This window comes from Microcebus murinus, chromosome 10 (genome assembly GCF_040939455.1).
Source record: "Microcebus murinus isolate Inina chromosome 10, M.murinus_Inina_mat1.0, whole genome shotgun sequence".
NCBI lineage: Eukaryota > Metazoa > Chordata > Mammalia > Primates > Cheirogaleidae > Microcebus > Microcebus murinus.
Genome location: NC_134113.1, coordinates 101,991,932 through 102,005,197, shown reverse-complemented (window position 1 = coordinate 102,005,197; position 13,266 = coordinate 101,991,932). Strand labels below are relative to the sequence as shown.

General features: G+C 39.0%; 1 protein-coding gene across 1 annotated transcript in view; it reads right to left on the bottom strand.

Annotated features, from left to right (window-relative positions):
* Positions 1-13,266, bottom strand: part of KDM5A (lysine demethylase 5A) — a 108,133-nt gene that overhangs the window by 9,000 nt on the left and 85,867 nt on the right. The window contains exons 25-27 of the mRNA XM_012748276.3: positions 4,301-4,460; positions 3,196-3,416; positions 725-1,135 (exon numbers count right to left, since the gene is read on the bottom strand). Of these exons, the coding sequence (XP_012603730.1) occupies positions 725-1,135; positions 3,196-3,416; positions 4,301-4,460 (792 nt within the window). The remainder of the gene's footprint in view (positions 1-724; positions 1,136-3,195; positions 3,417-4,300; positions 4,461-13,266) is intronic.

Below are 13,266 nucleotides of genomic sequence, written 5' to 3'. Positions count from 1 at the left end.
ATGCCTCTAATTATTTAAAGAAAGAGGATTTTTCATAAAGTCTGCTCATTTTTCTTAGAAGTTATCATCAATATTATGTAAAGAATGGCCATCACAGAATTACTATACTTAAAATTGGGAGTTGAAAAATTATAAATAATACCTTTTTCCTCACTGAGCTAATTTTCTCATAATTCTCAAATAATTCTGAATTATTTGTCACAAAGATGTGAAAAAAGTCATATTCCATTTAGGAGACTGAACATAGGCCTGAGTGTAAGACATAGACCAAAAGTTACAGGTCTTTGGAACACAATCTTAAAGCAATTTGCCATAGCTCTTATAATACTGGCCCATGATTTTTTCAGGCCACTGTGGCTATTGACAAGGTATTTAATTCTCTGAGCCACCCTTTACAGAGAAGGCATAAGACTATTTTGAAATTTGTTATGCCCACTGCACATGAAATGCACCATTTGCCAGGGGTTGTCACATAGCTTCTCTATGCTCTTGTTTCATTATGTTCACTAACTATATAGTTTTTAAATATAGTATTTCTCCGACTACACACACTAAGATAGGAGCCTGATTATTCAAAATAGTTTATAAAAACTGTAGAAAACATACTATGTTGGAAGTCCAAATCCTGGAATCAAAAACATACTATCATCATATCAAACATATGTCCCTATGACTATTGTTCCTTGACCTTGCTCATGTTTGACCATAAATAACTGGAACTCACCTTGTCCTTGCAGGGCCTTTGGCAGTTTTGTGCTGCACATACGGCATTCTCATCATCAGATTCCTCTGCTCCTGACCAGTCATACTTTGAAGGGATGTCCAGTACTTTTTTCTCTCTTTTCTTCTCAGTATTCTCTTTCACAAGTTCAACTTTGGCTGCAGCAGCCTTCTCCTTTTTCTTCTTTCTCTCTTCTTCTTTTGCTAGTTTCTTGGCCAATTTGTTCAGCTCTCTTGATTTGTCTGCACTCAATTTTAATTTCTTCTTTTTAGGTTTGTCCATTTTCTTTAACTCCTTGGACTTCTGTTTTCCTTCTCCAAAAAGTTGTTCTACCTTTTCTAGTTTTCGTTTCCGTTTCTTCTCTGAAGAGTCCTTTCCTTTCATTTTTAGTGGTTTCTCATCCAAGCCATCATCCTTCAAAGTTATAAAAATAGGAATGATTTTAAAGCAAGACATTTATAAGCACTATTATTCTCTTATATGGCACCTAGAATAGACAAATTTACACAGATAAAAAAGTAAAATAGAGGTTACCAGAGGCTGAGGGAGGAGAAAATGAAGACTTATTATTTAGTGGGTATAGAGTTTCTGTTTGGGCTGACTAAAAGTTCTGGAAGAGGATATGGTTGCATAACACTGTGAATATACTTAATGCAACTGAATTGTCCACCTAAAAAGGGTTAAAATGGTAAATTTTATGTCATGTATATTAATGTCATAATAAGACCAAAAAATGGTATTATTCTAAAGATATTTAAAAGATATTTTAAGAAGACAAATATAATATTCAATGAAGATGACACAATAGTAAAAAATAATGACAAGCCTGAAATAAAATGTTTTGACTTATTTTTAGCTCACCAGGGGAAAAAAAGCAAAAAAAGGTTCAGTATTAGCATATGTTAATACAGTCTATAGTAGCTCTGTTACAGAGGAAAACATACACAGAAACCTAACTGTACTAAATGTAGTAACTTTTTTAGTCTTCATTTACCATTACTAAAATTCTTTATTGGCTGGGGCGTGGTGGCTCACACCTGTAATCTTAGCACTCTGGGAGGCGGAGGCGGGAGGACTGCTTAAACTCAGGAGTTCGAGACCAGCCTGAGCAGGAGCAAGACTCCGTCTCTACTATAAATAGAAAGAAATTAGTCAAACAACTAAAAATAGAAAAAATTAGCCAGGCACAGTGGCGCATGCCTGTAGTCCCAGCTACCCGGGAGGCTGAGGCAGGAAGATTGCTTGAGCCCAGGAGTATGAGGTTGCTGGAAATTAGGCTGACGCCACAGCACTCTAGCCCAGGCAAGAGAGTGAGACTCTGTCTCAAAAAAAATAATTCTTTATTAACTCAATTAATAAAATTCTTAGTAATAAAAACTTATCAAAAATATCAGGAAACATAAAATTATATCCATGATTTCATTACAAAGGGTATGCAGTAACTCTGGCAATGGCTAGAAAATATTTCATGTGACAAAGCAAAAAATAGTGTGATTTTTCTTTTCAACTTTCTAATATTGTTACTATTATGTGCCAATGTAATAAACATTTAAAATTCTAATGGTAAAAGTATATCATGTAACAGAAAAGAATGGAGGGAGAGAGTATAAGAAAAAACATTTGAGGATTCATTTTCTTGCAGATTTGAGACTTGAGATCTTTGACAGGAACCTAAAAATCAGAAGAATCCAAAAGAACATTGGATTATAAATGTCTTAACTCTATTACATCTTGAACAAGATATTTAACGTCTTTATACTTTGTGCCTCCTTATATGTAATAAAGAGAACTGGATGACATCATGGTTGTGAAGAAAATGTTCTGTAGACTGGAAAACACTATCTAAATTAGGCTACTTAAGATCTGACTTCCAAATCACAAAGAAACTATGGTGTGCTAAATGTACTTGTACCAATTACTAGTGATATTGGTACCATTTCATCACATAGAAACAAGGAAGCTAATGAAAAGAATACTAGCAGTCAGATGCCAGAGTTAGAATCCAGGTCTTTTTATTTTCACTAGATGTGTGACCTTAATTTTCTGATCCTTAATTTCTTCATATGCAGAACAGGGTAAATGTTTGCCTTACTGGTCTTTCCCCTATCACCCTCCCCCCTTCAGGATTATGGTTAGGATCAAATAAGATCATGGTTATAAAAATAAAAACATAGTATGAAGTACAAACTGCTCTGCAAGTGTGATATATGAATGTAGACTTTCCCTGCCACCTCATCCACTTCTATTTAACTATCCCTGTGCTTCTTTTTGTTTTCAAATTAAATATTACATAAAAGCTCAATAAAGAAAACCATAAAGCAGAATTTCTTTGGCTTAAGTGAGAAAGTAGGACAGCCAGATTATTGCCCACTCAGCCATCTCCTTGCCAACATCTGTGGTACCTATAAGGAACTTGGCATTCTAAATATTCTAATAGTTTTAAACCATTGTTCAAGTAATCTTTAAAACCACACCTCCAAGATATGCAGGAATCTGTCTTCAGAGGGTGGGTGTGTAGCCTGCAAAATACGCCATATGTGTTGAGTCTCATCCAGAGATACTTCCAGGAGATCTCCAACCATCATAAGTTCTTCCAACTGGGCCTTGGCTCCAGGTGACAACTCCAACACTGGAGGTTCCAAACTACGAGGCACCAAAGGGCTCTTCCGAGGTTGTTTCCTTGGGGTGTTAGAACCTTTCCCAAAAAATATAATAAAACAAAACAAAAAAACAAAAGCTATACAAAAAGTGTAAATATTTAGAAGAATGGTCTGACCTCCCCCAAAACTGACTTCAGATAACTCAATTCATTACATTAGTATAAAAACATAAATGAAAGTAAAAATAAATACAAAACAAAAAGATCTAGGATCCCAAGACTCACTCTAAAAAATTGCCTTAGTGTTAAAAATTGGTTCTTTTCCTGATTGTTTATCCCTATTGATTCTTTATCTTGTGGCAAGGGAGGACCAGAGTCTCTTAACCCACGTTCTCTCCATTTTAGACAATGCCAAAAGATTAAGCATTTAGTTGCCCTATATAAATAAATGATTATCTTCCTAATGAACAGACAACAATATGGTGTCCCATAAAACCTTTATTACAAAGAAATAAACAACTTCCATCTTCAAAGCTGTGACCTATAGCAGTCAGATTTATTTTCACTGGGGAAAAGAAAAGTAAACATCATAGAGAAATCACACTGCAAAGAAAGGAAGAACATTCTAACAAAGCTACCCCAAACCAGAATGAACATTCTTAAACAGCAGCAAGTTCCTTAATAACTGGCAAAGAGGATAGAAGACTACCTATTAGGGATTTTATAGAACTGAGACGCCGGGCCTCTAAAATTCTTCAAATTAGGCCTCTTATAATTCTATGCAAATTTTTGGATTATCATCTGATGATATAAAATACTAACAGAGATTGACTTTTCCTAACAAAAATAGCATTTTCGGGTTCCATTAGCATTTCATGGCCAGTCATTCTGTTCAATTCAATAGAGATTAATAGCTCAATGTAATTTTTCTCACTAATTTTAAGACTTATCTTTCCCGCATTTTTAAAAAAGGGTAATACCTTGAGAACAACTCTTAGAAGCAGAAGAATAAGCATGTTCTGCACAGAATGAAGGTGCTGTCCACATGTGAGTTACTACCTCCTCAGATTTGATGGGAATCTCTTCATCACAAAAAAGATTAGGTTCCAGACTACTAGAGGACTTCACACTGGCTGTGTCCTGAAGAAGAAATAAAGAGAGTTATTCCAATTAGAGTTACTTAAATTATTTAATATCACATTAAAATTAAATATATGATACTAAGAAAGATAGGAAATGTCCATTGGGAAGAAAAAGCATGATGAATATAGTTTCAAGCTATAAAAGAGAGAAGTTCAAAAAGTGAGTAAAGTTCAAAAATAGTCCAGAGATAATAAACCTACACAGAAATTACCATTAACTAATCTACCTTCCATAGTCTACAACCCATAAAAACTCTTATACCAACAAACTGAGGAAACTTGACACTTTAAAAGAAAGTAAAATGGACTTAAGAGGGGAAGAAAGGTTTAGATGTGACATCTTAAGGACACAAACCATTTAATCTCTCTAACATCGTTAATAGGTTCCTATAAACTGACTTTAATCAAAAGGACGTAGGACAGCAGCAGGTCCTCCAATAATGTCATTTCCTTCAACTTCCTTTCATTGTAATATTGATGACAAAAAAAAGATTGGTTTTGTTACACAACATTTAAAGTTCTTAGAATGTTAAGTGAGCTCTAATTAGGTCTCGGATGATTGTCGCATGAAATTAGTTTCCACGAACTCACCTATATAGCTTTAAAGGCCAGAGTACAATCAGGAAGATAGAAATCACACAAGGTATTTCAACAGAGAGAATATAATATAGGGTACTTGTTCAATGTGTATTAAAGGACTTGAAAGGCCAAAGGGAAACACCAAGGTAACACCAAGAGTTAGGAAAGAGTTATCCCTAGGGCTTGAGGTGACAAAGGAAAGAGGCGGACTTATTAGAATGTAAAAGCTTAAAAAAGGGCCCCTGTAGAGTTGGGATCCAGATCTTTGTGAGGAAGCACTGGCCAGTAAGGTCTGCTATTTTGATTTTGAACACCATGTGGTTGGTTACAGGGATGTGAGGGGAAAAAACAACTAGAAATTGGAACCATTTGTTTCTGCCAGGGTATTAGAAAAAAAAAAAAAAACATGCAGATCAGATGATGATGATGATGACAGAAATAGGGAATAATAAGGGAAAAATCAAGTCCATTCTCACTGTTCAGGCCTTTTAATTTCTCTAATGTCCCCTATTGGCAGAAAACAAGCATTTGGCAAAGGACAAATGTTAGGGCAGGGGTTGGCAAATTATACCCTATGGGCTAATCACAACCAGCAGTCTGCTTTTTTATGAATTGTGAGCTAAGGATAGTTTTTACATTTTTAAAGAGTTGTAAAAAAAAAAAATACAGGAAAAAAAATATCCAATAGAGATCATAAAATATTTAACTATCTGGCCTGGCCCTTTACAGAAAAAGTTTGGCAACCCCTGGTATGGATTTCCAGTTCAACATCACAAAGCAGAGTATAAAGGAGCAGGTTAGCAAGATAAGAGACAATAGCCCAATGACTAACCCAACATTCTCTTTCTAGGGTACATGAGAGGAAGATCTACTGTCATCATCAGGCTGTTTTTAATTAAAACAGGATACTTTCCAAGAATCCAAAATTTTCAAAATACTGGTTAGCTATGGAAAGGACAACTTAGGAGAAAAAGGTTTTACAAGAGGATTCTGGAAGAAAAGGACACTCACTGAGAATTGAGGAATAATAGTTTTCATAGCCTCCTTCCCTATTCAAGAATTTAAGTCCTGCACGGCAAAAGATGGAAGAGTACAAACCCCCTACTTCAGTTCCCAGATGCTTCTTCTCACTGATTTAAACTATTTTCTGACCAAGACTCTACTCATTTCATTGTAACTCACGCAGGGAACTTTCTGTTAAGCTTTCAAACTAGAAAGAACCACCAACAGAAAATAGTGACAGAAGTAGTGAAAAGTCAAAAAAAAATTTTTTTAAGTGTGACTTAACACTAGGAAAGTGTGAAGAAGAAGTATAATACTGACTTTAGTAAATTAAAGATGCAATGAAAGCACTAGAGCAATCACTAAAAAAGAAAATAAAAATACGTACAACTAAGAAGCCAGTAAAAAAAACAAAACACTAAAAAAATTTCAAATAACCCAAAAGAAAGCAGGAAAGGAGTAACAGATAAACAAAAAGGGGCTGATGAAAAATACTAAAAATCAACTTACATTCATTCACACTGATAATTACATTAAAAGTAAAAGAACTAAACACCCCCACGTAAAAGATACAGACTGTAATATACCTAAAAGATAAAATACAAAAAAAGACCCAATTACTTAAGCCCAGTTTGAGGTTAAAGTGAGCTAAGATGATGCCACTGCACTCTACCAGGGTAACAGAGCAAGACTCTATCACACAAAAAAAGTAAAAACACCAAATTATATAATAGTTTATACTTTAAAAATATGTATATATGCAGAATTTCAGGCCAGAGAGGACCCCACTAAATATGCTGTCTGCCAGAGATACATTTTAAATATAAAGGTTGGAAGCAAAAGAATCAAAAAACAGCAAGCTTTAAAAAAGCATTCCCGGCCGGGCGCTGTGGCTCACGCCTGTAATCCTAGCTCTTGGGAGGCCGAGGCAGGCGGATTGCTCAAGGTCAGGAGTTCAAAACCAGCCTGAGCAAGAGCGAGACCCCGTCTCTACTATAAATAGAAAGAAATCAATTGGCCAACTGATATATATATAAAAAATTAGCCGGGCATGGTGGCACATGCCTGTAGTCCCAGCTACCAGGGAGGCTGAGGCAGAAGGATCGTTCGAGCCCAGGAGTTTGAGGTTGCTGTGAGCTAGGCTGACGCCACGGCACTCACTCTAGCCTGGGCAACAAAAGCGAGACTCTGTCTCAAAAAAAAAAAAAAAAAAAAAAAAAAAAAAAAAAAAAGCATTCCCCCTGGGGCCAGGTGCGGGCTCAAGCCTGTAATCCTAGCACTCTTGGAGGCCAAGGCAGGCAGATCATTTGAGCTAAGGAGTTTGAGACCAGCCTGAGCAAGAGCGAGACCCCATCTCTACCAAAAGTAGAAAAAATTAGCTGGGCATAGTGGCACGTGCCTGTAGTCCCACCTACCCAGGATTTTGAGGTTGCTGTGAGTTAGGCTGATGCCACAGCATGCTAGCCGTGGCAACAGAGTGAGACTCTGTCGAAAAAAAAAATATTTTCCCAAAGACAAATACTGTATAGAATCTTAAAAAAAGTTGGACTCCTAGAAGCGGAGAATAAAAAGGTGGTTAAAAAAAAGGTGGTTACCAGAGGCTGTGTGGGTAGGGAGTAATGGAGAGATGTTAATCAAAGGGTAAAAAGTTTCAGTTAGATAGGAAGAATAAGCGCTAGAGATCTATTGTATAGCATAGTGACTACAGTTATTAATAATGTATTGCATATTAGAAAACTGCAAAGACTAGGAGGGTGGAGCAAGATGGCGGACGAGAAACACAGCCAGACAGAGTGTCTCTGCAAAAAAGACAGTTTCTAGAATAAATTATTAGAAGGAAGCAAGCAGACGAGCATACATTGGACGAGGATCAGAAAGAGGGGTACCGGAGATTACAGGAGACTCCACAGGAGAAGGTTGCAGAGGAGAACTGGAAGAGACCTCCCCAGAAGCGTGGAGCCAGCGGCAAGGGTAGGTGGAGAGGTTAACGTCCCCTCCCTTGATCTCGGACTGCTGGTAGGCTCCCCAGCGGGTGGAGAGACCTGCGGACACCAGCCCAGAGACGGCCACTGCCAGTGAGTGGTAAGTCTGTAGCGGACACGGAACCAGGCTCCCAACTTCCTCAGGGCTCCTCCCTGTGCACAGACCCAAGCCACGTGGCAGGCGTCATAACGCCTCATTCTGCCCTCCCCGTCCCTATCCGTGGCTGCTGAGAGAGACAATATAGCCACCAGCCTAAGGCATCTCCAGGGATCAGGACCTTCCCTTTTGGAGCCCTTCAGCTGACTGAGGGGTACGATTGTGAGCTCCCCACCCGCCAGCCCTCCCAGGTGCTGCTGGCACGATGATCCCAGTAGAACGGGGCTGACCCTGAGGCTGAGAGACATTGACCCAACTTGGGCTCCCGTGGGTGAATTGGCACTGGCACTCCTCTCCCTGGTGGGGCTAGGGATTGAACTCCGGGGCCCAGAGGTAAGACCTGCAGACCAGATCCCGTGCACCCAGGTCTCGCATTGCCCAGGGTACAGAAGGGATATTCGTGAACGGTGTTGTGTGCCTTAAAGGGAGGATCAGCGTGCTTGGGGGCAACCCTCCTCCCAACGGGGGGCCGTGTGCACAGCTCAGGCAGCGATCCTGTGCAGGGAACCCCTTGGCCTGCATCACAGTCAGGGGAGACTGGTGGTGTGGGGTCCAGCCTGCTGGCAGAGGCCCAGGAGAAGCCTCGGAGTTGGGGAGGGTGGAAAGGAACAAGGCCCGCTCCAGACTGCAGGTCTCAGACAGTCCCACCCCCACACGCACACTATGTGACTGAGGTGGGCCATTCCAGCCCCTCCCTGACAGCTTTTCCCAGAAGCGAGAACAGAACTTTGACCCCTGCTAACAGCATTTGTAGTGCCTGAGGGCAGGCTTAACCAACCCAGTTCTGTCCAGACTCTCCCAGACCAGCCCTCACTGAGATTGAGAATAAGGATACACCTGGAAGTCCCAGGGCCCGACCCACCACCTGAGGCACTAGTGTGCCTCTCCAGAGGAACAAGAGCTGGTTACAGAACCCAAAAACAACAGTGTAGCCTACTCCTCCCAGCAAGAGTCACCTACCGACAGGGAGGACATTGTGCACACCCTTTTATGGCATCTACTGACTCATCATACAGGGTGTGGTAGAATCTCACCCACAAACACCACCTATTGGCTCAGAGACTAAATGGGGCATGTCATTACCCAAACGAAAACCTAAAGGTAAGAAGCAACAACTGATCTAGATGGGAAGAAATCAGCGAAGGAACTCTGGAAACATGAAAACTCAAATGGAAAGCACATCCCCAAAGAGGAACACCAACCCCTTAGAAATGGACATCAACGAAAATCAAACTACTAAAATAACAGAAGAAGAATTTCGAGCATGGATCCTAAGAAAATTCAACTATTTGCAAGAAAAAATGGATAACCAACACAAAGAAAACAAAAAGATTCCAGGACCTGGAACAAAAATTCACTAAAGAAACTGAAACAATGAAGAAAAATCTAACCAAACTCCTGGAAATGAAGAATCAATTCAGGGAACTACAAAACACAGTGGAAAGTCTCAAGAACAGGGTAGATCAAACAGAAAAAAGAATCTCAGAGATTGAAGATAACGCCTTCCAATTAAATAAATCAGGCACAGAGATAGAGCAGAGAAACAAGAGAAAAGAGCAAAGCCTATAAGAGATGTGGGATTATGTGAAGAAACCTAATGTGAGGGTCATAGGGTTACCCGAAGGGGAAGAAGAAAATACTCAAGGGTTGGATAAGCTATTTAAAGATATAATACAGGAAAATTTCCCAGGCCTTGGTAAAAATCTCGATATTACAAATTCAAGAAGCTCAAAGCTCGCTGGGAGATTCAATGCAAACAGGAAGACGTCATGACATGCAGTCATCAGACTGACAAAAATATCAATTAAAGAGGCACTTCTACAAGCTATAAGACGAAAGAAGCAAGTAACATACAAAGGAAAGCCAATCCGAATAACACCAGACTTCTCTACTGACACTTTACAAGCAAGGAGAGACTGGGGCCCCATTCTCACTATTCTGAAACAGAATAACGCACAGTCTAGAATCTTATTCCCGGCAAAATTAAATTTTGTATACGAAGGAGAAACCAAGACATTCTCTTATAAACAAAGACTGAGAGAATTCACCAAGATAAGACCAGTCCTTCAAGAAGTACTCAAAACAGTGTTACCCACGGATCAGCACAATAAACACTCATGAATGTAAATCTACTCAAAAGCTAAAGATCAAAGCCCAGAAATCACAATGGCTCAAGAGAGAAAACAAAGCGACAAAGTTCAACCCAACATAATGAACAGAAATCTGCCCCACTGATCAGTTATCTCAATAAATGTGAATGGTTTGAACTCCCCACTCAAGAGACATAGGCTGGCCGAATGGATAAAAAAATACAAGCCAAGTATCTGCTGCCTTCAGAAAACACATCTAATATACAGTCTGAAGTTAGGCATAAAAATAATAAAAAAAAAAAAAAAAAGAAAACACATCTAACATGCAAGGATGAAGTTAGACTAAAGGTAAAGGGGTGGAGAACAATATTTCAAGCAAACAGAAGCCAAAAGAAAGCTGGCGTGGCGGTGCTGATTACATATAACTTAGTTTTTATTTATTTATTTTTTTTTTTGAGACAGAGTCTCGCTTTGTTGCCCAGGCTAGAGTGAGTGCCGTGGCGTCAGCCTAGCTCACAGCAACCTCAAACTCCTGGGCTCGAGTGATCCTTCTGCCTCAGCCTCCCGAGTAGCTGGGACTACAGGCATGCGCCACCATGCCCGGCTAATTTTTTATATATATATCAGTTGGCCAATTAATTTCTTTCTATTTTTATAGTAGAGACGGGGTCTTGCTCAGGCTGGTTTTGAACTCCTGACCTTGAGCAATCCGCCCGCCTCGGCCTCCCAAGAGCTAGGATTACAGGCGTGAGCCACAGCGCCCGGCCTATAACTTAGTTTTTAAATCAACAAAAGTAATAAAAGACGAAGAAAGTCACTATATAATGGTGAAGGGTACAGTTCAACAAGAAGACGTAATAATTCTAAATATATATGAATCCAACCTAGGTGTGCCCAGATTCATAAAGCAAACTCTACTTGATCTAAACAAATGAATAAACAACAACGTCATAATAGTCGGAGACTTTAACACCCCACTGATAGCACAGGACAGATCCTCCAAACAGAAAATCGACAAAGAAATAATGGACTTAAACGGAACTCCAGAACAAATGGGCCTGACTGACATTTACAGGACATTCTACCCCCACACCACTGAATATACATTCTTCTCATCAGCTCATGGGTCATTCTCTAAGATCGACCATATCCTAGGACACAAAGCATGTCTCAAACAATTAAAAAAAAATAGAAATCATATCATGTATCTTTTCAGACCACAATGGAATAAATGTAGAAATCAACCCTAACAGGAACTCTCATTTCTACACAAAGTCATGGAAACTAAACAACCTTCTGCTGAATGATCAACAAGGAAATCATCTCATTCTTTTGATGTGCCCTTGAGGAAGAAAGGAAATAAAAAAGAGAAAAAAGAAATAAAAGTATTATTTATTTTTTTAAAAAAAGATGGAAATCAAAAGATTGTTTGAACTACATGACAAAGGAGACACAAGTTATCAAAACCTGTGGGACACAGCTAAACCAGTCCTGTAAGTTTATTTCCATAAATGCTTATATCCAAAAGTTGAAAAGATCACAAATAGACAACCTAATGAATTGTCTCAAAGAACTAGAAAAAGAATAACAGACCAACTCTAAACTCAGCAGAAGTGAAATTATTAAGATCAAATCAGAACTAAATGAAATTGACAACAGGGAAACCATACAGAAGATTAACAAAACAAAAAGTTGGTTCTTTGAAAAAATAAACAAAATTGACACACCCTTGGCTAGACTAACGAAAAGCAGAAAAGGAAAATCTCTAATAAGCTCCATCAGGAACAATAAAGGAGAAATTACAATGGATGCCACGGAGATACAAGATATAATTCATGAATACTACAAAAACCTCTATGCGCACAAACTGGAAAATGTGGAGGAAATGAACAATTTCTTAGAAACACACAGCCTCCCTAGGCTCAACCAGGAAAAAACAGAATTCCTGAACAGAACAATATCAAGTACTGAAATTAAAACAGCAATAAAAAACCTTCCTAAAAAGAAAAGTCCTGGACCAGATAGTTTCACACCCAAATTTTACCATACCTACAAAGAACTGGTGCCTATCCTGCAGAAATTATTCCACAACATTGAGAAGGATGGAATACTCACCAACACATTTTATGAAGCGAACATAACCCTGATACCAAAACCAGGAAAGGATGCAACAAAAAAAGAAAACTACAGACCAATATCCCTTATGAATATAGATGCAAAAATTTTAAACAAAATCCTAGCCAATAGAATTCAGGTGCTTGTCAAGAAAATAATCCATCACATCCAAGTGGGCTTCATCCCAGGGATGCAGGGATGTTTCAACATACACAAATCTATAAATGTAATTCACCATATAAACAGAATCAAAAACAAAGACCATATGATCCTCTCAATAGACACAGAAAAAGCATTTGACAAAATTCAACACTCTTTTATGATAAGAACGCTCAACAAAATAGGCATAGACGGGGCTTACCTAAAAATGATACAAGCCATATATGACAAACCCACAGCCAATATCATACTGAATGGGGAAAAATTGAAAGCATTCTCACTTAGAAATGGAACAATGCAAGGTTGCCCACCATCTCCACTTCTATTCAACATAGTGCTGGAAGTCCTTGCTACAGCAATCAGACAAGAGAGCAGAATTAAGGGGGTCCAAATGGGAGCAGAAGAGATCAAACTCTCACTCTTTATTGATGACATTATATTATACCTAGAAAACGCCAAGCGGCCGGGTGCAGTGGCTCACACCTGTAATCCTAGCTCTCTGGGAGGCCGAGGTGGGTGGATCGTTTGAGCTTAGGAGTTTGAAACCAACCTGAGCAAGAGTGAGACCCTGTCTCTACTATAAATAGAAGGAAGTTAATTGGCCAACTAATATATATAGAAAAAATTAGCTGGGCATGGTGGTGCATGCCTGTAGTCCCAGCTACTAGGGAGGCTGAAGCAGAAGGATCACTTGAGTCCAGGAGTTTGAGGTTGCTGTGA